Source organism: Lactuca sativa, chromosome 3 (genome assembly GCF_002870075.4).
Source record: "Lactuca sativa cultivar Salinas chromosome 3, Lsat_Salinas_v11, whole genome shotgun sequence".
Lineage (NCBI taxonomy): Eukaryota > Viridiplantae > Streptophyta > Magnoliopsida > Asterales > Asteraceae > Lactuca > Lactuca sativa.
The window spans coordinates 134,913,757-134,939,282 of record NC_056625.2 but is presented as its reverse complement, the minus strand read 5'-3'; the positions used below and the strand labels follow the sequence as shown (position 1 = coordinate 134,939,282).

Genomic DNA, 25,526 nt, shown 5'->3' with positions numbered 1-25,526 from the left:
ATGGCACAGATTTACCAAGGGAGCAATGGAGGAGTCAACGGACAAGGGGCAGGAAGTTCTAACAACGGGATCAATCAAGGACCGACCAAAACATGCTCCTACAAAGATTTCACCAATGCCAAGCCGCGAACCTTTAATGGCACGGGTGGTCTGATAGCCCTGTAAAGGTGGATTGAGAAGGTGGAATCAGTGTTCGATATATGTGAATGCCCCGAGGAAGTGAAAGTGAAGTTTTACGCGTGAACCTTTGTCGACCAGGCTCTCACCTGGTGGAATGGACATATAGAGGCCATGATATTCCCTGAAGCCAACTCTATGTCGTGGACGGAGCTGAAGGAAATGCTAATGGCTGAGTACTGCCCTCGTGGCGAAATCCAGAAGATGGAGCAAGAGCTGTGGGATCTCACCGTCCGAAACTCTGATATAGATGCATACATATCAAAGTTTAGCGAGCTGTCATTACTGTGCCATGGCATGATTACGTCTAAAGGGAAGAAAATCGAACGATTCATCTGGGGACTGACCTCCCCAATTCAAGGAAATGTGAGCGCTGCAAAACCTGAAACGTTCGACAGTGCCAAGAGATTGGCCAAAAAACTGTACGAATACAACAACAAAAAGGGCGAGAAGCCAGCGGAAATTGAAGGCAAGAAAGAGAATGACAACAAGAAAGGAAAGAATAACAAGAGAAAAGGGCGACAAGGCTCGGAATCAACAAAGAAGCAACAAACAGTGACAGTCAATGCTGGGACCACTCAAGTACCCTTCTCACCACATGCTCCAGCCTCAGCTAATCCAAGTGCTCCTACGCAGTATTCGGGAACTCTCCCGAAGTGCAACAAATGCGGTCTCCACCATAATGGAGAATGCAGAGAAATGCATTGCACCAGTTGTAATCGGAAGGGTCACACGGCAAAGTATTGCAGGACCTACCCTCTCCAAAGTCAACCACAAGGAAACAAAAACAGCAACAGCAACCGCGACAACAACAACAACAACAACACCAACAACAGCAACAATAACACAGGATCAAGCCCCACTTGCTACAGATGTGGAAGGACAGGGCATATCCGTCAGAACTGCCCCAACACCAACAACCCTGGGAACGCAGGAACAGGAAGGGTGCTAGCTATGGGGCAGGGAGAAGTGGTTCAGGATCCCGCTGTTGTTACCAGTACGTTTCTCCTAAACCACACTGATGCATGCATCCTATTTGATACCGGAGCAGAACGAAGTTTTGTGAGCAATAAATTCGAACACTTGTTAAATCAACAACCCCAGAAGCTTAATGAAACCTTCACGATGGAAATGGCTGATGGGAAGACAAAATCCACTGGGGAAATCTATATCAAATGTACCCTAGCCTTAAATCACCACGTCTTTCAAATAAACTTAATGGCAGATTCCATTAGGAGTTTTGATGTGATTATCGGCATGGATTGGTTAAGCCCCCACGATGCTGAAATTATGTGTCACGAGAAGGTCGTTCGCCTTCATCTCCCAAATCAAGAAACCCTAGTTATTTACGAGGACAAACCCAGCACGAACCTTCGTCTTATCTCGTGCATTAAAGCGTAAGAGTACCTACGAAGGAAGGACTTGACGTTCCTGGCTCACATAGTAGACAAATCCAAGAAAGAGGTCAACATTCAAGACATTCCAGTAGCTTGTGAGTTCCCAGATGTCTTCCCTGATGATCTTCCAGGGATACCCCCAGAAAGACAAGTCGAGTATCGAATTGACCTTGTACCAGGCGCTACCCCCATCGCCAAATCGCCCTACAGATTGGCTCCTGCGGAGGTGCAAGAGTTGTCCAGTCAACTCAGTGAGCTTTTGGATAAAGGATTCATGCGACCCAGTTTCTTACCTTGGGGAGCTCCAGTTCTCTTTGTCAAGAAGAAAGACGTCACCTTCAGGATGTGTATCGAGTACAGAGAACTTAACAAGCTCACTATCAAAAAACCGATACCCACTTCCACGAATCGACGACCTATTTGACCAGCTCCAAGGAGCTAGTCACTTCTCAAAGATAGATCTGCGATCTGGATACCACCAACTCAAGGTCTAGGAGGAGGATATTCCAAAACCGCCTTCCGAACTCGTTACGGACATTATGAATTTTTCGTAATGCTCTTCGGTCTAACGAATGCTCCTACTGCATTCATGGACCTAATGAATTGAATTTGCCGACCTTTTCTTGATAACTTCGTTATCGTTTTCGTCGATGATATCCTCTTATATTCCCGAAACGAAGAAGAACACGGCCAACACCTTCGACAAATCCTGGAAACCTCGCGAACCGAAAAGTTATATACAAAACTCTCCAAGTGCGAGTTTTGGCTCCAAAGTGTGAACTTTTTGCGACATGTTGTTAGTCAGGAAGGAATTCATGTGGATCCTTCTAAAATCCAAGCCATAGAAGGATGTGCAATTCCAACAACACCCACAGAAATTCGCCAATTTCTGGGTCTCACAGGCTATTACAGGAGATTCATCCAGAACTTCTCTAAGACGGCCAAACCGCTTACCATGCTTACACAAAAGGGCGTACCCTTCGTATGGACGGAAAAGTAGGAAGTCGCGTTTCAATCTCTGAAGCAAGCACTCTGCAGTGCGTCGGTGCTATTGCTACCCGAAGGAACGGAAGACTTTATAGTCTACTGCGATGCGTCAAATTAGGGTTTAGGCTGTGTACTCATGCAGCGTGGAAAGGTGATAGCTTATGCGTCCCGGCAACTAAAGACTCACGAAGAAAATTACATGAGCCATGATCTGGAGCTGGGAGCAGTAGTCTTCGCCTTGAAGATTTGGAGGCACTACCGTTACGGTACTAAGTGCACCATCTTCACCGACCACAACAGTCTCCAACACATCTTGAATCAAAAAGAGCTAAACATGAGGCAACGAAGATGGGTCGAACTTCTAAACGACTACGAGTGCGAAATCAAGTACCACCCAGGCAAGGCTAACGTGGTAGCCGATGCCTTGAGTCGAAAAGAATACTCAAATCGTCGTGTGAAAAATCTCTCGATAATCATCCAATCCCACTTGACCTCGCAAATCAGAACAGTCCATTCAGATGCCATGAAGGCGGAAAACAAAACAAGTGAAGCGCTCCGTGGAATGGAGAAGAACTTGGAGGTGAAGGAAGATAAGACATATTATTTCATGAACCGCATATGGGTCCCTAAACTTCGGGGATTCAGAGAGGTAGTCATGAACGAAGCCCACAAGACGCGATACTCCATCCATCCGGGTTCAGACAAAATGTACTTGGATGTTAAGCAACATTATTGGTGGCCTAATATGAAGGCAGAGATTGCCACTTACGTTAACAAATGCCTTACTTGTGCTAAAGTAAAGGTGGAATATTAGAAGCCCTCCGGATTACTACAGCAACCAGTAATTCCATAGTGGAAATAGGAAAGGATTACCATGGATTTTGTGACCAAACTACCCAAGTTGACAGATGGTTTGGACACGATCTGAGTAATAGTTGATAGACTAACGAAATCCGCCCATTTCCTACCAATAAAAGAATCATACAAGATGGAGCGCCTAACAAGAATCTACATCAAGGAAATCGTGAGACTCCACGGAGTACCTGTATCTATCATCTCAAATAGAGATAGAAGGTTTACATCCCGCTTTTGGCAATCGCTTCAGAAAGCTATGGGAACACAACTCGACATGAGCACTGCCTACCACCCACAAACGGATGGCCAAAGCGAGTGAACCATCCAAACGCTAGAAGATATGCTTCGCGCATGCGTAATAGACTTTGGAAAATCATGGGATACCCACTTGCCTTTGATCGAGTTCTCATACAACAACAATTATCACTCGAGTATCAAAGTTTCTCCTTTCGAAGCATTATACGGGCGTAAATGTAAATCACCGTTGTGCTGGGATGAGGTAGGAGACACCCAACTAGCGGGAGGGAAAACTCCAAACAATGCCCTAACGGGACCGGAAATCATACGCGAGACAATTGAGAAGATAATCCAGATCAGGGACCGACTGGAATCGTCCCGAGACAGACAAAAGAGCTACGCCGATAAACGACGAAAGCCCTTGGAGTTTCAAGTCAGAGATAGGGTGCTACTAAAAGTCTCTCCTTGGAAAGGGGTGATTTGTTTTGGGAAGCGGTGCAAACTGAACCCTCGATACATTGTACCCTTCGAGATTCTTGCCCGAATCTGTCCAGTACCTTATAGACTGCAACCACCCACCGAGCTCAGCCGTGTACATCCTGTGTTCCACGTCTCCAACTTGAAGAAGTGCTTATCCGACGAGACTCACGTCATCCCATTAGAAGAAATTTAAATCAATGACAATCTCATGTTCATCGAGGAACCAGTTGAAATCATGGACAGGGAGGTGAAGCGTACCAAGCAGAGCCGCATTCCGATCGTGAAAGTTTGATGGAACGCAAGACGCGGGCCAGAATTCACATGGGAACACGAAGATCAAATGAAACAGAAGTACCCTCATCTATTCTCGCATTCTCAAGTCTAGCTTTCAAAAGAATTTTGGGACAAAATTCCCTCTAACGGGGGGATGATGTCACAACTAGGAATTTTGAGGCCTTGTAACTACAACACTTATATCAATTATGAATCAACAATATGAAAGCATGTATGCTGATTATTCAATAATAACAAAACCTCATCAAATACTTCATTCAAGCACTACAAATAGTCAACAAAGAATTGGAAACCCTTGAAATCCTGGTTTAAGTCCATTATGGACTACGATTTCCTTATTGGGCCTAATGGACCAATGAGCTTCCAATTTAACTATCTTGAACCTAGAACTCTCAAATGGGACCTAATTGGACCCATATACATAAGACTTAACATTTTTGGGCCTTATGAACCCAAAATAAACTAGGTTAACTTTAATGGGACGCAACCAATTTAATTTAGCACTAAGAGGACACAAAAATTATATTTTGGTTTATTTGGGCCAAGCATCATCTAAATTAACTATAATATGGGCTTAGGGCAAAAAGCCCAAATTTTCTCTCTTCCCCTCTCCATTCTCAGCCCAAACCCACAAAGAAAAAGGAGTTGACTTTTGGTAGCCACCTCACCGTTATCTCTTGGGTTCCCATGCTAAGGCCTCATATCTCCATGCAACAATCCCATCACCACTCTCTCCTCCTCCCTCTTTTCTTCTCTTGTCTGAGCACAACACACACACACCTCACCAAAAACTCTCTCTAAACCACTCTAAAGATTATCTTCTTCTCCTTTGAAGATCTCGAAAATTTGGCTTGAAGTCTAAGGATTTTCATCAAGTAATTCATCATCTAAGGTAAGTTGATGACTAATCCATGATCTAGCTACTTCATTTCATCAAAATCTCTTCGCAACCTAATCAAACTCGTGATCTTGCACCTTAGAAGCATCTAAGTTCGAGATCCTCCAAGAAGACTTGCTAGGATTGAACTTTCTTCCTCTTTACCTTCAAAAACCGAAACCACAACTAAAGGTGACCTTCATACCCCTCTCTTTTCGGTTTTCATATGTTTTATGGGGGAGAATACAAGAAAATGTGTAGATCTATGTGTATGTGTATGCTATGTGTGATTTTATGCATGTATGTGTGTGATTTTATGTGTTTTTTGATGAATATGTAACCAAAAGGAGTGTTAACTCGAGATCTATGACATGAGAAAGGAAAAAAACATAATCTAAGTTATTTTACACTAAATGACTCAAGAATAATAGCTTATAAGATTATGATGAACATATTCTAACATAAAATCCATTTTAGGGCTTATATTGTCAAATATACAAAACATGGGTTAAAAATTGCCAAGTCACGGTTTCTTAAGGGCTAAAAGAGTCAAAACAGTTTCCATAATTCTTTTTCTGAATAATAAAATTTTCAAAGGACTTGAAATGTAAAATAACTTGTATTCTCAGGTAACAGATAAGCGGAAGGGTAATACCAAGTATGTTAGATTATTTTGTGTTGAAAACTTTGAAACAATTTGTGTTATGAAGTGTAATATTTGAAAACAATGTACTTGATGTGAACAATTCCAGTTGTAATATATTGATGCATGGTGACGTTTATGTTATGATTCATGTATATTCATTATGATGATATTCAATTAAATTCACGCTAGACCTTGGATGTTTCCGCCGTCTGGTTCGGGGATGTGACAACTTGGAAGTGAATTTCTGCAATGAATTTGACTCTAGTAAAATACTCCTATAGTATTTTAAGTTGTTTGTTTTGTTGTATCAACGTCTTGTTGTATGGATACTTGGTAAGTTTTAGGCCTACTGCAACACCACAGTTACTCCCAAGCACATATTGGTCATGTCTCGAATAAATATAGTTGTTCAGGCTATATTGACCCTAGACATGATTACATAACTGCCCAGGTTTAACCGCAGTGTCCAACACCCAAATACTTTTGTTTTGTTCTACTCATGATACTGTTTATGCTATGTAGGTATACTTGTATACTTTTGTAAAAATACTTATATTTTAAAATATACTTTTAGTTTAGAGCACTTCGGCCCCTTAGTTTTTATAGTTGTATACCATGTAAGGTTCGGTATACTTAGTTCATTGTAAACAATGGCTTTGATATTAATCTGTCACAATCCCCGAACCGTCAGAACGGACGGCGGAAACGTCCGGAGGTGGGTGACGTCATGCGTAGTATCACAACAACCGTATCATAGCAATCAAAGTAAACACAACCGTTACATTACAATATGAATATTTACATCTGTTTGAACACATAGTTTATATATATATATATATATATATATATATATATATATATATATATATATCAAAAGTAGCAAAAGGTAGAGACGAGACTCCAAGATGCTCCGTCTTCTCCAAAAGTTGGCGAGGGTATATGTCTATTGTTGTCCTGAGAATACAAGCGGTTTTGAAAACATATCAGCATAAAGCTGGGGATTTCATAAGCATGTTTTTGTATTGAAAAAAGTCACTGAATTTGTACAAATGATTTCTTTTCATTATAAGTAAAATATCGTTTGTATCGAAATCCTGGTCAATCACCAGTAAGTAAAGTATGTTCTGTTTGAAAACCCTAGCTATCACCGGTAGTTAAGGTATGCTCAGTTCGAAAACCCTGGCTCCCGCCAGTAAGTGAGGTACGTTTCGTTTGAAGACCCTGGCTACCGCCAGTAAGTAAGGTTTGTTCAGTTCGAAAACCCTGGCTACTGCTAATATGTGAGGTATGTTTCGTTTTAAGACCCTGGCTACCGCCAGTAAGTAAGGTAGTTTTATTACTTAAAATAAAACTAAAGGTTGTGTCCCTGGAATACCCTCCAGTAAGTAGATAGGTAGTTTCATTAATTAAAATAAAACCATTGAAGAAAGAAATCCCGTAAACAAAGGTTAGTTTTATACTTATTGTGAGTCATATAACCATGCTAGTATGACAGGTGACCACCTTGATGTTTCTTCAGGCGTCGTACGATTACAAAATTTGTCACCCCAGGTGTGCCCGCCTAACTGTAGCTAACAGTTGAGTTGTGGAATTATCGGTCCCGAATAGATCTATTCACAAATTTCACGCTCTCCCTCCAGGAAACTCTGGTTATACTAACGATGAGGATTTATTGGTACCCCGAAGGGCATAACGAAGATAGGTCTCACGATCGTGTATTAACTAGTTTACGTGTAGTTCGGTTGTTCTCGAGATTGAAATCGTTAGTAAACAGTGTAGAGTATAAATAATGTAACGTCCGGGTTTCGGGGCTAAGCATTTTTAGACGATGTAATAGTCTAGTTCAACTATTGTAACTCTTTTTGAAGTAATAAAGGTGAAATATTTGAGTATTATGTGAATTATGTGTATTTATGTGCTTATTATTTAATTATAAATGTATAATTAATAAAGAATAAAAATAAGCATCAAAATTAAAGTGTGAGATAAGTCTGATATCTTTACATAAAGTTTTAGTGGTCGAAACAAGGATTCCGGGGATATAAAGAACACGAAAATCCTAGTTATAACGAAGAAGTTATGGCCCGCCGAAGTTTTACGGCAAAATCGGCACGGCACCAGGAGACGTAAATAGTGAATTTACAATGGAGGACTTTTTAGCCTTAGTGATCTAAACGAAAGTCGTAGAATATGTTAAACCGAGAAAATCCATAAAAAGAACGCCCAAATCTGACTTTGTATGAAGAAGTTATGATTTTTCTAAGATTCGGCTTAGCAGTGCACGACCCGAAACTTGAATTTTACTTCGAGCGGTTTTTGGCTTACGCAACCTAAATGATAATTGAATATCTAATTAATAGGAACTCAACGGTAAAAAGATAGACGAAAACGGAGTCCGTATGAAGGAGTTACGAATTCTTCGTGGTCATTTAACAGTCTAAACGCGTCCTACTGTTAAATTTGAGATCGGTCGAGAATTAGCCGATGGAGTTTAAATGTAGATCTTGATTTTACCTATGCGTGGAAAAAAAGAACGTCGAAAACGGAGCTCGTATGCGAGAGTTATGATTTTTCTAAGTTTGAAGGCTGATACGCGATAGGGGGTGACATGGCACCACCAGAATTGGACACGTGGCACCACCAGAAGGCTGCCACATGCCGCAACTCGGCGAGTAGGACCTCCTACTCGGCGAGTCCGTCAGGATTTCACCCTATAAATAAAAGTGTCGGGTTCTCTCATTTCTCACACCTTTCCCCACTTCTTTCTCTCTCTACACTCTCTCTCTAGCCTATCCTAACCCCCCTAAGGTATAGGTAAACCCCCTAGCACCCGAAGGAATCCCCAAGGCTCCCGAAGCCTCGAGAAAAGAGCCTTTCGGCTCAGAAACTCTGCTTCGGCGGAGCCCGGTTTCCAAGGAAACCCGCTGTAAGTGAGTTGTACCTAACCTATCTTTAGTATAGCTTATGTTTTACTATAGTAACATTATTAGGACCTTAAAATAATTATTTGGGCTGTTATTATGAGTTATATTGGGTGTTATTAACGCTTATATAATAATAATAATAGTCAGACTAATTAATTTGTCGCGGTTATCGTTAGACTAAACCCTAGTGGTATTGGTACTAGGTTTTATCGAAGGAAAATTGTTTTGAGAGTATCGAAGCGTTGTCCGAGTGATGAGTCACCACCTTTCAGGTGAGTGCATAGTTACTTTCATCTTACACATAGATATGAAGTATTTTATATAAATTACGTGCTACGTGTGCATATTATCTGTATACTTGCTATCTATGTTGCATGAACGATTTTATACTCGTTTTAAATTATTTAAACTGTATATGTATTTATATCTACAAAATGTGTTGGGTAAAACATGGGTAGATGTAATAGTTGTTGTGTGACAAAATAAAATAATGAGAGGCCTCGTTATAGATGTTATTGATGATCCAATCAGCTAGCGGAGTATAGATGACGACCACGGACTATTCTAGACAGTCCAGTGGAACACTAGCAGGCTCGCAACCTGTAGGTGTTTATTTGAACTGTGTGTTTATTTGAACTGTGTGCTCACCAGATGTACTCCATCCCCCACATGGTTGCCTTAAGGACATTTATTGCTGAGGAATCCCCTTAGAAGTAGTTTCCATCCTGATGATAGTCCTTAGACTAGGTCCCTTGTGTTAGATGTTTTAGGGACGTAAAGTGAGGATAACGGGAACGGGTAATCGGGTTTGTTTGGTTTGATAAAGCTAATAACTTATTTATTGTGGGTTGAAAACCCTATGTGCTCACCAAGCTCCCAAGCCTGACCCACTCAGTTTCTTGTATTACAGGTAGTGGCGCATGAGCATAGATGTGATGTCTTGGGATGAGAGATTAATGGATTTTAGGCCAGTAAATACGGAATAATGTAGTAAGGCCTATATTGTATTGTTTATGCTTATGATTTGTATCGAACATGACATCCCGAGTCTTTTTAATGAAATACATTTCTACGGAAATGCTTTTGATAAATATTTGTCATATATTGTTTTGGGACAAATTCCGCAACACTTTTATTTAAAATATTACTCTGATTTTTAAACAAAGCATAAACAAAATTGGTCTTTTCTGGCCATGAAAATGGGGATGTCACAAATAATTATACACAAAATAATTATTTAGTAAGATACTCTTGTTATTCGTATGGATAAACTAAATCTGTCATAGTTTATGTGTTTGACTTGGTACGTAGATTGAAATCTGTAAAATCGATAATGAATTCCCCAAACTATACCTATTATAGTTTGACTGATAAGTTATGTGCATGTATTGTTCCGCAAAAACTATGCAATTATGTTTAGAAAACGTCCCTTATGCTCCGCAAATTACAAAAGGGATAAGGTATCTAGATGTTTGGTAAAACCGTTGTAATTACATCAGTTTTTAAGTTGTGAAAACCTTTATGTTTAGCTTGTATTCCACCTTAAAACGTTTTAAAAACTATAAAAGCATAGGGGTATGAAATCACCGTTTAACGTAGGATTTGAGTGTACGATTGGGATGAGTGCTCAGTGTCAACTGATGTTTCGTACTCAAATGAATCCTATTAACATATGGTAACACATACACATGTTAGATAAGGACATAACACTATTGTTAAGGAAGGAAACCACCTTAGGGACTAGGAATCACTTGAAACTAAGTGTTAGAATCACACGTGATTGAAGATGGGGAGTTTGCAGCCGTAATCAAAAGTGTATGGTCATGGGTTTACGGTCCATGGGTTTACGGTCATAGGGTTTACGGTCTTTGCGTTTACGACCCATGAGTTTATGGTCATTGAAGGGTGTACGGTTTAAGGAGATACACTAGACCGTAAACACCTTTTGTTCATGGAAAAGTGACGATTTCAAGGCAAAACTCAAGAATCCTAACTAGATATACGTATAAGAGGATCATACTTACGATTTGAAGGCAAAGAAAGGTGTTTTCGGTCCAAAACACTAAGGTGTTCTTGAGGAATCGTGAAGATCTAGATAAAAAGTGAAATCCATTAAGGAATCAAGAGTGAATCATAGGTATAGGAAGGATTAACACCCAAAGGAAGGAATCACTTACATTCTTGAGGATTTCTTGAGCAAAATCGAAAATTATATATAGAGAGAGAGAGTAGAGAGAGAGAAAGTCTTTGGAGTGTTTAAAGTGTGAAATGGAGGCCAAATACCCCATATATACGGTAGAGTTTTCGGTCAAGGGGGTGGGGTGGGGGTGTACGACCGTAAACTCGAGTTTGCGGTCGTACACTCCTCTCGAAGGGGTGTTTGACTCGGATGCTATGCTTTGACTTGGAAAAGTCGTTTTTGGACCCAAACCTCGATTGTACTGAGTTTAGAATATTTAATTAGACTCGAGATAATGCTGACAAGAGTAGAAATAATTTCCGAATTGATATATTTTTAACGGTTTTAACGGAAGAAATTTCGGGTTGTCACAAATGCACTTGTTTGGTTGGAACATATATATGTTCAATATATATTTGTTGCAGTGAGCATAATTCCAAAATTTTATAAAGTAAATAGTTCTTTTGAAACATCATATAATAGACAACAGGGTCAATTTTTATCCTTTTCAAAAACATGTACTGTCGACAATCAGCTAGTGTGCAGGTGACCCTATCCCACTAGAGAATACGAAGGCTACCTCGAATATTAAAAGATAGATTCAAGTGACCAGATAATCTTATGCCACCAGAAACATACTAATGACAAGTGAGTGTCTTTGTCAGAATGAGTTGTGAATCAATTCCAAAAATCCTAATATGTTCCAAGAAAACTTGGTCTTCATTGACTCATTTTCTTTATCACAATGAAAGGTTAATGATGATCTCATGGATTGAATAAACATTTATGACCAAATCTATTCATGGATTGAAAAAGATTACATACATCACTTATGTAGTCAAGCCTTTTTTTCTTTAACTACTAATAGACAAAAGCACTTGTGAAACATCTTCCCATGTAAATATGATTCACATATATCAAATGAATCAAGATCGTTTTCCTTCAAAAATTCCATCATTTTGAAGTTGGTATATGTATTTCTTATTTATATTGTCATGATGATTATGACACAGATAAGTTCCAATAAAATATCATTTCATTATATATGTGTTATGATTAGAACTATTAATTTAATGAAAGATTATAGATTTACTTCATAAATAACATTATGAGAAAACATTCTTAAACACAGAATACATCGTTTTAGAACATGATTGTGAACATCCATTAAATGATAAGTAAATCTAGATTTGTTCATAAAGTTACAACTGTTACATGTCCCTATAAGAATAGGTACAAAAACTCTATGGTTTAAATCCCCTATCCTAATAAAACAGTACCAATATACCATGTGTCAATTGCTTAGCCTTCATCTAACTTTTTTCCTACTCAATTTTCCAATGTGATGTTCCTATTTTACCCTTCTGGTGCTTAAAAGTCATGTAGATTAGGATTAGATGAATAAATTCAAATTTCAAAATGAAATCCTACTCCATGGCACAAGATTGAAACTATGAAGAGCTTCCAATTTTTTTCTTCAAGAAATCAATTATGTAATCACGAAAAATTTGTGAATTGATTACGAACATGCCAAGATTTAAGGAAAGAAGTTGAATGGTTATGTTTTCTTCATCATTCAAACTAGATCAAATCTCGAATTTTGGATTCAAACATTAATCTCTCACTGGTAATGTCTTTCTCTCTCCTCTTCTTCTTTTCCATCATCTCTCCATCCACCCGTTGGATTAAGATTGTTTGATGTATCACCAACAAATATTATGTAACAAATCACTGTAAGTTTGGGTGGATTTTAAAGAGGGTATTTCCAAAAGTCGACTACTGCTTCGATTTTAAGGAGGGTATTTCCAAGAAGCTGCCTTCATGAGTGAGCTTCACTGATTCGATTTTGAGTTTCTATGATTTAGATTGTGGACAAGGAGATTTCACTCTTGATTGATTCAATTTTGAGTTTCTGTGATTTAGATTGTGGAGAAGGAGATTGGGACGGAAGATGAGGGTCATCAACAGGGATGAAGGTTGCTGGGTGAAGGAACAGTGAGCGAAATTGGAGAACGAGGAGGGTTGTTACAACAAGGTAATTATAACTTTTATTAATAGCAAATATACCTTTATTTTTCATGGCAATCATAGGAAAACCTTCTAATAGACATGCATTTTAAGTCCTGGTAAGTGTAGTTACGATTAAGTTGACATGCTTGAAGATGCGCACGACATGCTTGATGAAATGCTATAAGGAATTGGTTAGTGTAGTTACGATTAATTTGGTTTCTTGATTTTCTTTGGGCTATAAAGAAATCAATAAACTGTATTTTCATCAGCTACCCAAGCTCAAAGTGATAATACATTATGATTTCCCTTTTGTTAATAAACGTCTCTTACTTCTTATGGCTCTAGTAACATGATAAGTTTTTTATAGACAATTGAGAGGGCAAACAAGGATCTGAAACCAATTCCTTTAAAGTAAATTCTTAGTCATCTTTCTTTTTTATTGAATTCTTAGGTTTCATTTAAATTTAGTACCACATATAACATCTAGGCCTGTATTTCACCAAGGAAGATTACATCTCTCTTTTGGGGTAATCAATATTCATGTTCTTTAAATGAATATTCATTTTCTACAAAACATAGTGGCAGAGAAAATTCTTTTCTTTTGCACAATAGATTTTGCGATCATCATTTAAATGTTTTTCATTCTGTGAACTCAAATCATAGTTCTTGCTTTGCAAATAGTCCTATATGGATCCATAGCAGTAAGTTACAATATTTGTTTCTAATTTCCATTTGGAAAACATAAATTTTAATAAAATATTATATAAAATCTCCTGTACATTATATGGTTTCGTTTATATAACCACTAATAAAATTGATGGCAATATCAATAAGCTATGTTTTCTTTTGGTCATAATTAGTCAAAAAGAAAGTTAAAGAACTAATAGATAAACCATATAAAGTATGTTGCTTTATTAGTTAAGATACTCATTTGTAATTTCAATAATGTCTTATTTGAATATATGGTTTCATAAGTCTTAATTCTTACATCTTTTCAAAATTATCACAAATTTTTTTACTCCTTTTTGTTTGTGTATATATATATTTTTTTCAAATAAAGGTTATATAACTCAGTATATTTTAAATAACTTTAAACTTATTAATACATTCTATTTTTAAATTTGTTATTTACAAATGACCATTTTGTCCTTAGACTAAAATTGTAAAAAGCAAAGTACCATAAAGATCAAATTTGTAGCTTTCTCATATATCTTTTTCTTTTATTTTAAAACATATTATATGGTATCATTACTCAAATTATCTTACTATTTCTTGCATACCTTCTTAAATAATACATACTTTTTTACTGCAATATATATATAAATAAAAAACAGCAAGAAGTTGCACCAAAAAAAACAAGAGTACAAGAAGAAAAGAGAACAACAAGAAACAAAACTAAAACCCCTCAATAAACTAGAAACACCACATAGAAAAAAAAGAGTTGTTGCCTGCAATACAACAACGGGTAAACAAAATTCAAATGCACAAAAAACTTCTAAGCTAAATAAGGAATCACAAATGCAACAATATACTTCTGAAGGACCACCAAAATAGCAATGAACTTAAACAGTAGCCAAAAAGCCAAACTATGAAACCTCCTTCAAACTGATTTGACCATATTGCTCTTATGTAATTCAATTTCCGCCCAAGATTTATTACCTCGCAAAAAAATATTTAATCCATTAAATGAGGGGCTCATTATCTCAATTCATGTTTTCCCCAAATGATTTCATAGTCGGTATATACCTCCTTCTTGATAAAGGTGATCATTGATAATCAATATTTATTAAAATATAGTAGCATGTGTATGGCTACCTCATCACCATGTTAATATCACATAGTTTGATATACTTGAATTAATATAATTTTATAAATATTTGATTTTTCATTACGGTTTTTATTTATCAATATTATTTTTCGTTTTTACTCGTGGTTTCATGGGTTGTAACCTAGTAAAAGACTATAAGAACACTTGTTATATCTTCAACATGAAATGTCATTTGTTTGTAATCAGTTGATTATTTCTTTCAATCATCAACTCATAATATCAATTATTAGTTTCACTTTAAGTATAACATACTCAAGTAAATGATGGAAAAATAAATAGTTCCATCATATAGATATCTGAAGTCTTGTCCAAGTCAGAATTCTTCAACTCGATGAGATTAGAGGAGCAATTCCTCTTTTAGTGTCTAGTTTTTTCCACAATAGAAATAACACTAATCATTTGGTCTTTTCTTGATTTCTAGGTTTATGATGTATTTTCCTTAACTGAACTATAAGTCTATATGAGTGCACAATCTTTTACACTTCCTTTTATTCAATGCTTGAACAGACTTGAAGCTATTTATAGTGTTCTGATTGAATATCTGCTTTACTTGATGAGACATCCGATATGTTTCATAATTATCCATGATTTTCTGCAAGTCATGGTTAATATCTTCAGTATGATGTGAAACAAATCATCATCATAATAATAATACTTTCATCAAAGTATCATGATTAGACCAATTGGTTGCTGAGGTTATTCAGGTATGTGATCTTTCAGTATATATATAATTTCTATTTATCTTAAAGGTATAACCTCAAGATATAATACCAATTATAGAAATTATAACCATCAAATGTTACTGTCTCTTGAAACTCAACAAGATAGAGATTTTGTAGGGCGTAAAATTACTATAAGTTATCAATAGAATTTAACAAAGCTTCATTTAGTATTTTCAATATTTATTCTTTAAAAAGCAATACCTTATATTGTTTCTTACAACATTAATTTATTAAGTCAAGGATCTAAGTAACGTAACAAGTAAATGTTAGGCGACCTTTATCCCGCAAACTTAATCAAACTTGGTAGGTAGCAATTACCAGTTGCATACGATATGTAACTGCTAGACTATGGGATCTTAAACAACTATTGTTTAGTTTGGCATGTTTATCCCATCTATGCCTCAAAACTCTGAGGCTTAGGCTACCTTTATCACATAATAAATTGATCAAATCATCCATTTAAAAAACATGTGAGTTCTATTTTCACAAATGATTATGTGACCTTTATCACATAAGCAAATACAAAAACACATCGACTATTTTTGACAACTCAAATGAATAAGGTGACCCTAAAATCCATATGAACTGTACAAAAATTCCAAGTGAATTTTAAATTGATTGCATAGATTTGAACTTTTGTAAATAAAGGTTTATATATGTTTTACAATTATAGTTTATAAAAAATATGGTCTCATGAATATTGCATGCATCCAACAATTCATCTACCCCATTGTAAAATTCATATCATTTGTTATGAGGTTCTTTAGGTGCCAAATAAAACTTCATTTTATTTGCCATTAACCACGATCAGTTATAAACTAAAATCCGGTATTTTAAAGTTTAGATGTAGATCGGTTTTAAAAACCGATAATAGTCTTAATAAAACTATATTTTAAACTTAAAACTTGGAGTTTTGGATGAGTTATAAAATCCTATTTTAAATCTCCTTCTAACAATCAAAAACTTATGACTCCATGAATTTATTGAATAAACTCATTTTATTTTACAAACTCAGCTTTATGCACCTTATGATAAAAATCATATTTTGATAAACCAAAACTTGGGTCATGATACTTATGTTTTAAATCTCATTTAGCATGCATAAAGCATAATATCAACATGTTGCGTTATGTTTAAAACACCAATATCATATATTAAGTTTTGACGCAAAAAATAATCACTAGTTTTATTATTTGTCGTTATAACGCTATAAACCGATTTTAGTATTTTTAATAAAAACTCCTTATTTATTATAAAGACATAGAGTTTATATAAAGTTTAAACATCTTTTAAACCATTTCAAATATTTTAAAGTTGGGTATTTATAAGTTTTACAATAAACCTATTTTCAACAAAAAATTGAGTTTTAACCGGTAAACCGATAACCGGTAACCGATAAAACGTTTTTATAAATATCCATTTATAAACATGTTATGTTATCTTTTAAATATTTTTTACCCAAACTCCAAGTGATGTTATCTTATGAAAAAATGTTATTTGACATGTAAAAACCATTTTCATACATAAAACATAACATAGATTTAACAAAAAATAAACATCACAAACATGCATTATAATGTGTATAAACCAACCTATGTCTAGTAATAATTTTTGTGAGTCATCACAAGAATTATTAATTCTTTCCTAAAGGACTTAAAGGACACTTCAAAAGATCTTCAAGGTGGTAATTTCTTCATCTTGTTACGTTTAAAGTAAATACAACTAGTCTAACTAATTTATTACATCAAATCAACAAATGAAAAATACCTAGTTATCTATTATATCATATGAATAAATAAATATCAACCAAACACAAAGGTCCAAATCTTGTTGATACACAACATTATATCAAATATTATAACAGACCAATCTTTGTTTTCTCTAAGACAACTTTTATATAACCAAAATGCATGAAAATGATTATAAATAAAAATAAACAATTTTAATCAAAAAGTTGCCAAAGAAGACAAATATGGATTTTTCTTAAAAAAAAAATCAATGCTTGTTGTCCATAAACCAAAGATTATTAAACATAAAAAAATCATTCTAACATATAAAAAATGGCTCTGATACGACTGTTGGGTTTTGATACGAAATAAAAGTTTGTTTTTCACAAAAACCAGCAACAAAAGACTTTAAAATTAACAAGTTTCTTTTTAGTTCATAACAAAAATGAGCCATAATAGATCTATTTATAGAGGTTAGAATGAAATAAAACCAACCATATGATGTTTTAGAGATAACCTTTGAAGCCTTTGAACCCACTAGGTTTTGGGGTGTGGATGAAGATAACAAAAGATCAAAGTGTATGATATTCTCTACAAGTATCCACCATCAAGAGTAAGGCACTTGGAAAACTAGTTCCTTCTTGTATTCTTAAGTGTCTAAAGCCTTTAAGTGCTTAACTCAATTAAGCTCTAATGGGAACAACTCAAGAGGTCTTCTAAACACCAAACTAACTTCAAAAGAGAAAGAGAGAGGAAGAAGAGAAGGAGAACCCATAGTTCTAAAGAGAAAAGAGAGGAAGAAGAAGAGCTTCACACTTGCCAAAAATGCAAGCCTCATGCATCTCTTATATAGACCGTGAAAAGTTAGGCATAACCATTAAAATAACCAAAAGTAATGGTAGCCTTTAGAAGCATGGGAGACAAAAAGTAGAAGGTTTAAAAAGCAACCTCCCACACCACCATTATCCCTTCTAAATAGTGAGATTCTTTATTTTTTATAAACTCCAAGTTTATAAAGTATAAACTTTGTCTTTAGGTAAAACACAAAAGAATCTAACTAGTCCAAAATGTTGTGCATGACTTATTAATTCATACCATATGAAATAATAACTTTGTCTTTAGGTAAATGACTAAAGCTTAGTGATAATAATACTAGGTATCGTTAAAGGAAAAGATAGCTGCTAGATGCAAAGCGCTGCCCAAATTTCAAGTCGTCAGTTTAACAAGTGAGTACATAGTTACTTTCATCTGACACGTAGATATGCAGTATTTAATATTAGTACATGCTATATGTGTTTATTATCTATGTTCCTGATATCTTTGCTAGATGAACGATTCATACATGTTTTATGTTATTTAAACTGTGTATGTATTTTTATACCTATAAATATATTTATGTAAAATATGGGTAGATGAATGATGAGAGATGAAAGATGATATAGATGATGAAATGAGAAAGATGATGAGAAGCCTCGACTTTCAAGCTGATCCAGTCATCTAGCAGAGTATAGATGACGACCATAGACTATTGTAGACTGTCTAGTGGAACGCTACCACGCTCGCAACTTGTAGGTATTTTTGAACTACGTGTTCACCAGATGCACTCTTAAAACCCTGGCAGCTATGGATTTAGTGCCTTATAAATGAGCATTGGTAGCTATGGACTTAGTGCCTAACAAATAACATTTATAGATGTGCCTAATAGATAACACATGCAACAATGGACTTAGTGTGTTTTAGATAAACCCTGACATCAATGGACTTCGTGCGTATTCCTTAGGAAAATCCTTAGGAATAAATAAATGATGAATATATGATTCTTAGGGTAGATCCTTACGAATAAAGAAGATAATGAGGATGAGAAATTGTGTTAATTGTTTGATGATTAAACATAATAATTATATTATTGTGGGTTGAAAACCCTATGTATTCACCGATTTCAAAACTTGATCCATTCAGTTTATTGTATCACAGCGGACTATATGAAAGATACATTTTGTTGATAGATTTATGGAGTATTAGGCTACTAGTTTAATTTTTGTAAGGCTTGTAATATTTCGTTACGCTTATGTTTCTATATTGACGATGACATCCCAATGTTTTAAATAAAAATACATTTCTTTGGAAATGCTTTGATGACATCTTTATCATGTTTATGAGAACAAATTCTGCAATAATATTCTTCAAAAAGGATATACTCTGATTTTTAAATAAGCATAAATAAATCGGTTTTTTCTGACCATGAAAATTAGGATGTCATAAGTTATAAACTAGTTAGTGATATATTATTGAAGATTTAGTGATAGTTAGTGATGGATTAGTCACATATTAATGGAGGAGCAGTGAATTTTTTTTGTTTTGATTAATATTATAAAATTTATAAATTTATAGTAATATTAATAATTTTTGCTTATATAAATAAAATTATGTTGAGAAATCTATTTTTATTCTTTACACATGGCTTTTAAAATCCAAATAAATTTGTTGTTTATCTATAGATGCATCTAAACACAACATAAATTAATAGTTATTCATATTTTTTAGGTCGCAATCTTACTAGTTATTCCTATTTTCTAGCCCTTAAACTCATCTGCATACAACGGCTAATGAAAATTATTCAAATATGAGAGACATGTATTTGTAATATATACTTTTGATCTAGGATAAATTACACGAATGGTCCATGTGGTTTAGGGTAATCTGCGTGCTTGGTCCTTAACAATTTTTTTAACACGGACCCTCTTTGTACTTTAATTTGGTTACGTCGTTGATCCCTGATTGACTTAAAATGACCAATATACCCTTACCTATTATTTTAATTTTTTTTATGAACTTATTAAAAAGAAATTGACTAATATGTGTGGGTCCCACCCACCAAATCTCTTTCTCTTTCTCTCGGATATCTCTTTCCCTTTCTATCTGCAAGAACATCGCACTGGTATCCTCCACCACCAACACCAGCACCAGACCTAAAACTTTCGGCCTCCTCAACCCTCATTTTTGTTTTGTTGATAAAATACAGAGGTGGAAAAGATGGTGATGGTTCAATGGTTTACGGTGATCCAACGAGGTTCACCGTCCATCCTTTCCCCCATTCCTTCCTTTATCACCCCGTCACCATCGACCCCCTAACTTCATCTTTCTCCATTTCATTTTGACTCCAAATGACTCTAATTCAAAAAGAAGCCTCTTACCCACCATCTTCTTCTCCTATATAAGTCCAAAATTACATTGATCAATTATGTAGATCTGTGAACTCGACTCATACCCAGTGCTCACGTGTAAATCAGTTATGGAGAAATCGATTTTGTTCGACTTTGGATGTATAGCAGAAATCAATTTATTATTCGGAAATAAAGGAAAGGAGGGAATGTGTTGAATCACGGGGGTCACTTGACGATGGAGGCCGGAGGCGAATGCTTGATAACGAAGACCAGTGACAGTATAAAGCATCGATTTCCTGTGAAACAATACATCGGGAAATGAGGTGCTATGACTATGAGAAAGAGAGAGAGAGAGAGAGAGAGAGAGACGGTAGAGATGATACGGAAAGCGACAGTCCCATTGACCGGGTCGTCGTCGTAAGTTACATCTTGCAACGATATTTAAGGCACAAAGGGGGTAATTTTAGGGTCGAGGGTGATGATGAAGGTGTGTAGTGGAGAGGGGTAGAAAGGGATATTACTCAATGGTAAAAATGGATGTGGGAGGAGGGAGGAGGGAAACACTAAATAGTAAGGATACAGGTGAAACCAAATTCAAATGTGTGTTTGAGAGAGAGAGAGAGAGAGAGAGAGAGAGAGAGAGAGAGAAGTAGAGGAATGGGTTTGTATGGTGGGACCAAATGAAGTTTCTTTAATTAAATTACTCTATTTCAATAACATATAAACAATAAATAAATTAAAAATTAATATCATAAAGGTAAAACTGTCTTTTTTATGTTTAGTAGGGACCAAATAAGCAATAAATTATATTTTAAGGGACCCTTCGAGTTAAAAAAATTATTAGGGACTAAATATTCAGATTACCCAAACCATAGTGACCATCTGTGTAATTACCATTTAATCTATATACGACTTGGGGGTTGTCCTTACGCATTTAATGTTATATTTATGTTTAGAAAAAATTCATAATTAGTGGCCACGGTTTGTAAAATATCATATTTTGAGCACTTCTTTAGAAAACATCACGCCACTAGTTCCCGTGGTTTGTAAAATTTAATGAATTGTCATTCTGACTTTAAACTAACCTTTCAAGCTTTTAGATCTTTATAAAATGATAATTTTACTCTTGTACCAAATCTACAATATACAACAAACCTCAAGGATCATTTGTGTAATTTTGTAAAATTTGAAATTATATATATATATATATATATATATATATATATATATATATATATAATTTCAAAAATCTAATAACTTTTTTTTTACTTTTTCAACATTTTATTTTATAATGTTAATTGCTTATGGATTTTATATTTATTTATTTATTTATTTTGATTCAAATAAATAAACTTAAATTTGATAAACAATATTGAAACTGTTTTTCCCTTGACTTTTCTTATTTGTGAATTGAATGGTTAACATATTTTTAATTTTATACATTACGGTTCAGGTTTTTAACTTGGATACTCCATATCTCTTATCATTGACAATTTTAAGTTACCATTTATCATTTTTATTTTTTCACCTTTTTTTTTATAATTTTAGTTATTTATTGTTTTTATTTATTTTGATTTAAGTAATGAAAAATAGAAAACCAAAAAAAATGTAAAAACACTAAAGTTGTAATATACTCTAACATATTCATACAATTTACACTTTTTGTCTTTTTCTTTTGGTTTTTGTGGTTTGTTTTTATAAACTTTTCGTACTTTTAGTATTTTAATTTTTTTGTTTTATTTTCATCAATTTGATAATTTTATTTTGATCTTTTTCAAAAAGTGACATTGGTGATTTATAATTGTTAAAATAGGAAAACTTGTTAAACTTTTTAAAATGTAATTTGCATATTAAATTCAATTTCTTTATGATATATAAATAGTTTAAATTCAAGATAATTTTTTTCAATATGAAAACCAAAAAACTCAAAACAACAAAAATAATACAATGAACAAAAATATGAAAAAAAAGACAAAAAGTATAAAATGTATGAATATATTTGAGTACATGGACCATTCATAAAATTTTGCAAACCATATGGACCTGCGACAAGACGGTTTCATAGAAGTCCGCAAAATGTTATATTTTGCAAATCACCATGACCAATAATGAAATTTTGTCTAATATTTATATACGATAATAAAATAATCCAATGATTAATATTGTAAACTAATTATCAAATTAAAAAACAAATCATAAAAATTAAAACGAACCTACCAACCTGAATTTTTGCAGATTCTTAACTAGTAACTATAGAGAATGTTTCATATCCTTATATGTTTTTACGTTCCAAATCCAATAGCTATAAGCCGAAGCGTAGAATCCTAATATTTAATGCATTTATCATTCGTTCCAACGGTAAATGGTCAAACCGAATGCGAAGTAATTACTAAAAAAAATGTTAAGAAAACAACATCGCGGAGGGTGAAAGGGAAGAACTGAAAATATTGTGATAATTAGGTGTGGAATAAATGAGATTCGAGGGATCTTATTTATACTAAAATCTCACTAGTGTCTTTATCTGAAAGCTGATCCGACTTTAAACCTGGATTTTATTGATTTTTTTATAGAGTTTTATAGAGGATTCCTTTTACTTATCCACAAACTCAATGCATGGTTAATACATTGACTGAGCCGGTCTAACTTGATCCAACCTGAACCTTGCAGAAAATAAAAGCTCATTAGACTAGTATAAAACTAGCTTTTAACGACGGTGTCAGAAAACAGGGTGGTGTCGGTTTTCATATTACTTGACGCTAAATATCATAAACTAATTTCTAGAATTGTTTCCATGATGATTTAATTAAAATGAGATACCATTGCAAATCAAACTTTACACATTAACATCGATTTTACATAAGAATAGTGATAAGTAATGTCAGGGTCAAATACCCATCCTCAAATCTCATCTTTTATTACTAGTTTTTTATTTAATATGTACCTTTACCTTGTGTCGGTTATTAAGTGAGACCTAAAAACATATAAGGTGTCGAAATTTCATTTTAAGTGATTAAATCTTATATTGAAACTAATCACATGAAAAAAACACGCCACAAATAGTGCAACGGTCGAAAATGATGACCAAATGTCATATTTTATACCAAGTTTTTTGTTAGATATTAATCTTTTACCTGATGTTTGTTATTAACTGAGAACTAAATACATATAAGGTGTTGAAGTTTCATTTTAAGTGATTCCCTCTAGTTATTTAATTTATATGAATATAAATATTATGTAAATAGGTAATATGTGTTTTGTAAGATATATTTTGGTCATAATATTAAGTAAATAACTAATATATATATATATATATATATATATATATATATATATATATATATATATATATATATATATATATATTAGTTATTTACTTAATATCCAAAATATACTTTACAAAACACATATTACCTATTTAATATATATATATATATATATATATATATATATATATATATATATATATATATATATATATATATGGAAAAGTTCAATAGAGAACCAATATGGATCAAAGAACGAAGGAACCCATCTTAACCATCTATTTTCTTTTAATCTTGGCCATTAATCCTTAATTAAACAAAAAAAAACACGGAGGGGCATTTTGGTAAGTTCAGCGTCTAATCTAATGTTGTTGTTTGTCTCCGTTAGCGTCTTCTATCACTGTCCTTCATCGATCAATCCAAAATATCGGCTGTTCTTCGAAATCAACATTTTTCATCCAATTTACTAATGGTTTCTTCAGATTTCAGCTAATAATCAGGTATTTTTAATATCTATTCATCTTTCGTTTATGATTATTAGGTCAATTCCGATGCATTGTTTATCAACTTATTTTTATTGTTATTGCAATCGTCTATTGTCAAATTCTGTTGATTTTACCTTTTAATCTTCAAATTGTTATGTTTTTATTGTTAATTTGCTATTTTTATGTCGTATGTTGAATTTGCGTTTGATGTTACTGTTTTTCATTCGATCGTTTTTGTAATCATTCCTCTGTAATGCATATTCGACATTTAGATAATCAATTATATCATGTGTATCTTCTGACATTTAAATTTCTTCCAAACTTTTAGTGATTTTGAGAATCTTATCTTATCTTGTGCATATATTCTAAAGTTTTGTGATTATCTTGTTTATTTGTTTCCTTTTTTGTATAATTATCAATTTTAAATTTCTAATCTGTATATAAACTCCAGGTTATCGACGATTCATTATGAGTTCTTTGAATTCTTCTTCAGATTTGCATTCAACTATTAATGAACAATCACATAAGTTTTTTTTCTTAATATAAATTTCACATTTTCTATATAATATAATAAAATAAATGTTTTGTTTGGTTTTGCAGTTCATGATCAATCATCTTCAAGTATGAATATTGATCATTCAAATAGCAGTAATTCTTATTATAGTTTTGATTTTGAGCTCTACAATATTGAAAGTTTTAAGCTTGTTCCTTATGATAAATTGATACATAAGAAGCCTTTCAAAGGATTGTTGTTTGATTCATTGGACATTGGTCTTGACTTTTACAAGACTTATGGTCAAGAATGTGGTTTTGATGTGAATATGTCAAGTCAAAAAAGATACAATGATGGCACAATTCGTATTAGATATTCGACATGTAGTAGATCTGGTTTCACGGAGTCGTTCAAGAATGAAAATGTTAATGTGAAATTTTCGTATGTTAAGAGAAGGAGAACTTCTTCTAAGAAGAACGGATGCACTGCTGTTTCAAAGTTCAAAAATCTCTGATGTTCTTTAATGTTCTACATTTATGTGTTTGTTGAAGATCACAACCATGAACTTGTTGCTCAAGATCAGTTGCACTTATTAAGGATTAATAGGACAATGGATTTTCTTGATGAATCCTTTATACATAAGGTTGGTACTTGTAACATTGGTTCTTCAAAAGCTTATAACTTGGTGAGTGGGGTGGCTTTGATTCTAGGGGAGGGACTACAGTCGACTTTAAAAATTTTCATAGAGATTTGAATTGTAAAATTGGTGTTAAAGATTCCC

General features: G+C 34.1%; 1 protein-coding gene across 1 annotated transcript; it reads left to right on the top strand.

Annotated features, from left to right (window-relative positions):
- LOC128132832 (uncharacterized) lies at positions 1–25,259 on the top strand. The gene is made up of 5 exons (XM_052769822.1): positions 1–55; positions 539–1,122; positions 24,250–24,267; positions 24,309–24,375; positions 24,853–25,259. Exons 1-5 carry the CDS (start codon positions 1–3, stop codon positions 25,257–25,259), a joined length of 1,131 nt encoding a protein of 376 aa, XP_052625782.1.
- Positions 25,260–25,526: the final 267 nt, after the last annotated feature.

Coding starts and splice junctions, on each gene's coding strand:
- LOC128132832 (XM_052769822.1), top strand. CDS start 1: ATGGCACAGATTTACCAAGGGAGCAATGGAGGAGTCAACGGACAAGGG. Junction 56..538: donor CAACGGACAAGGGGCAGGAA/GTTCTAACAACG, acceptor CCCCAATTCAAG/GAAATGTGAGCGCTGCAAAA. Junction 24,376..24,852: donor ATCGTCTATTGTCAAATTCT/GTTGATTTTACC, acceptor TTGGTTTTGCAG/TTCATGATCAATCATCTTCA.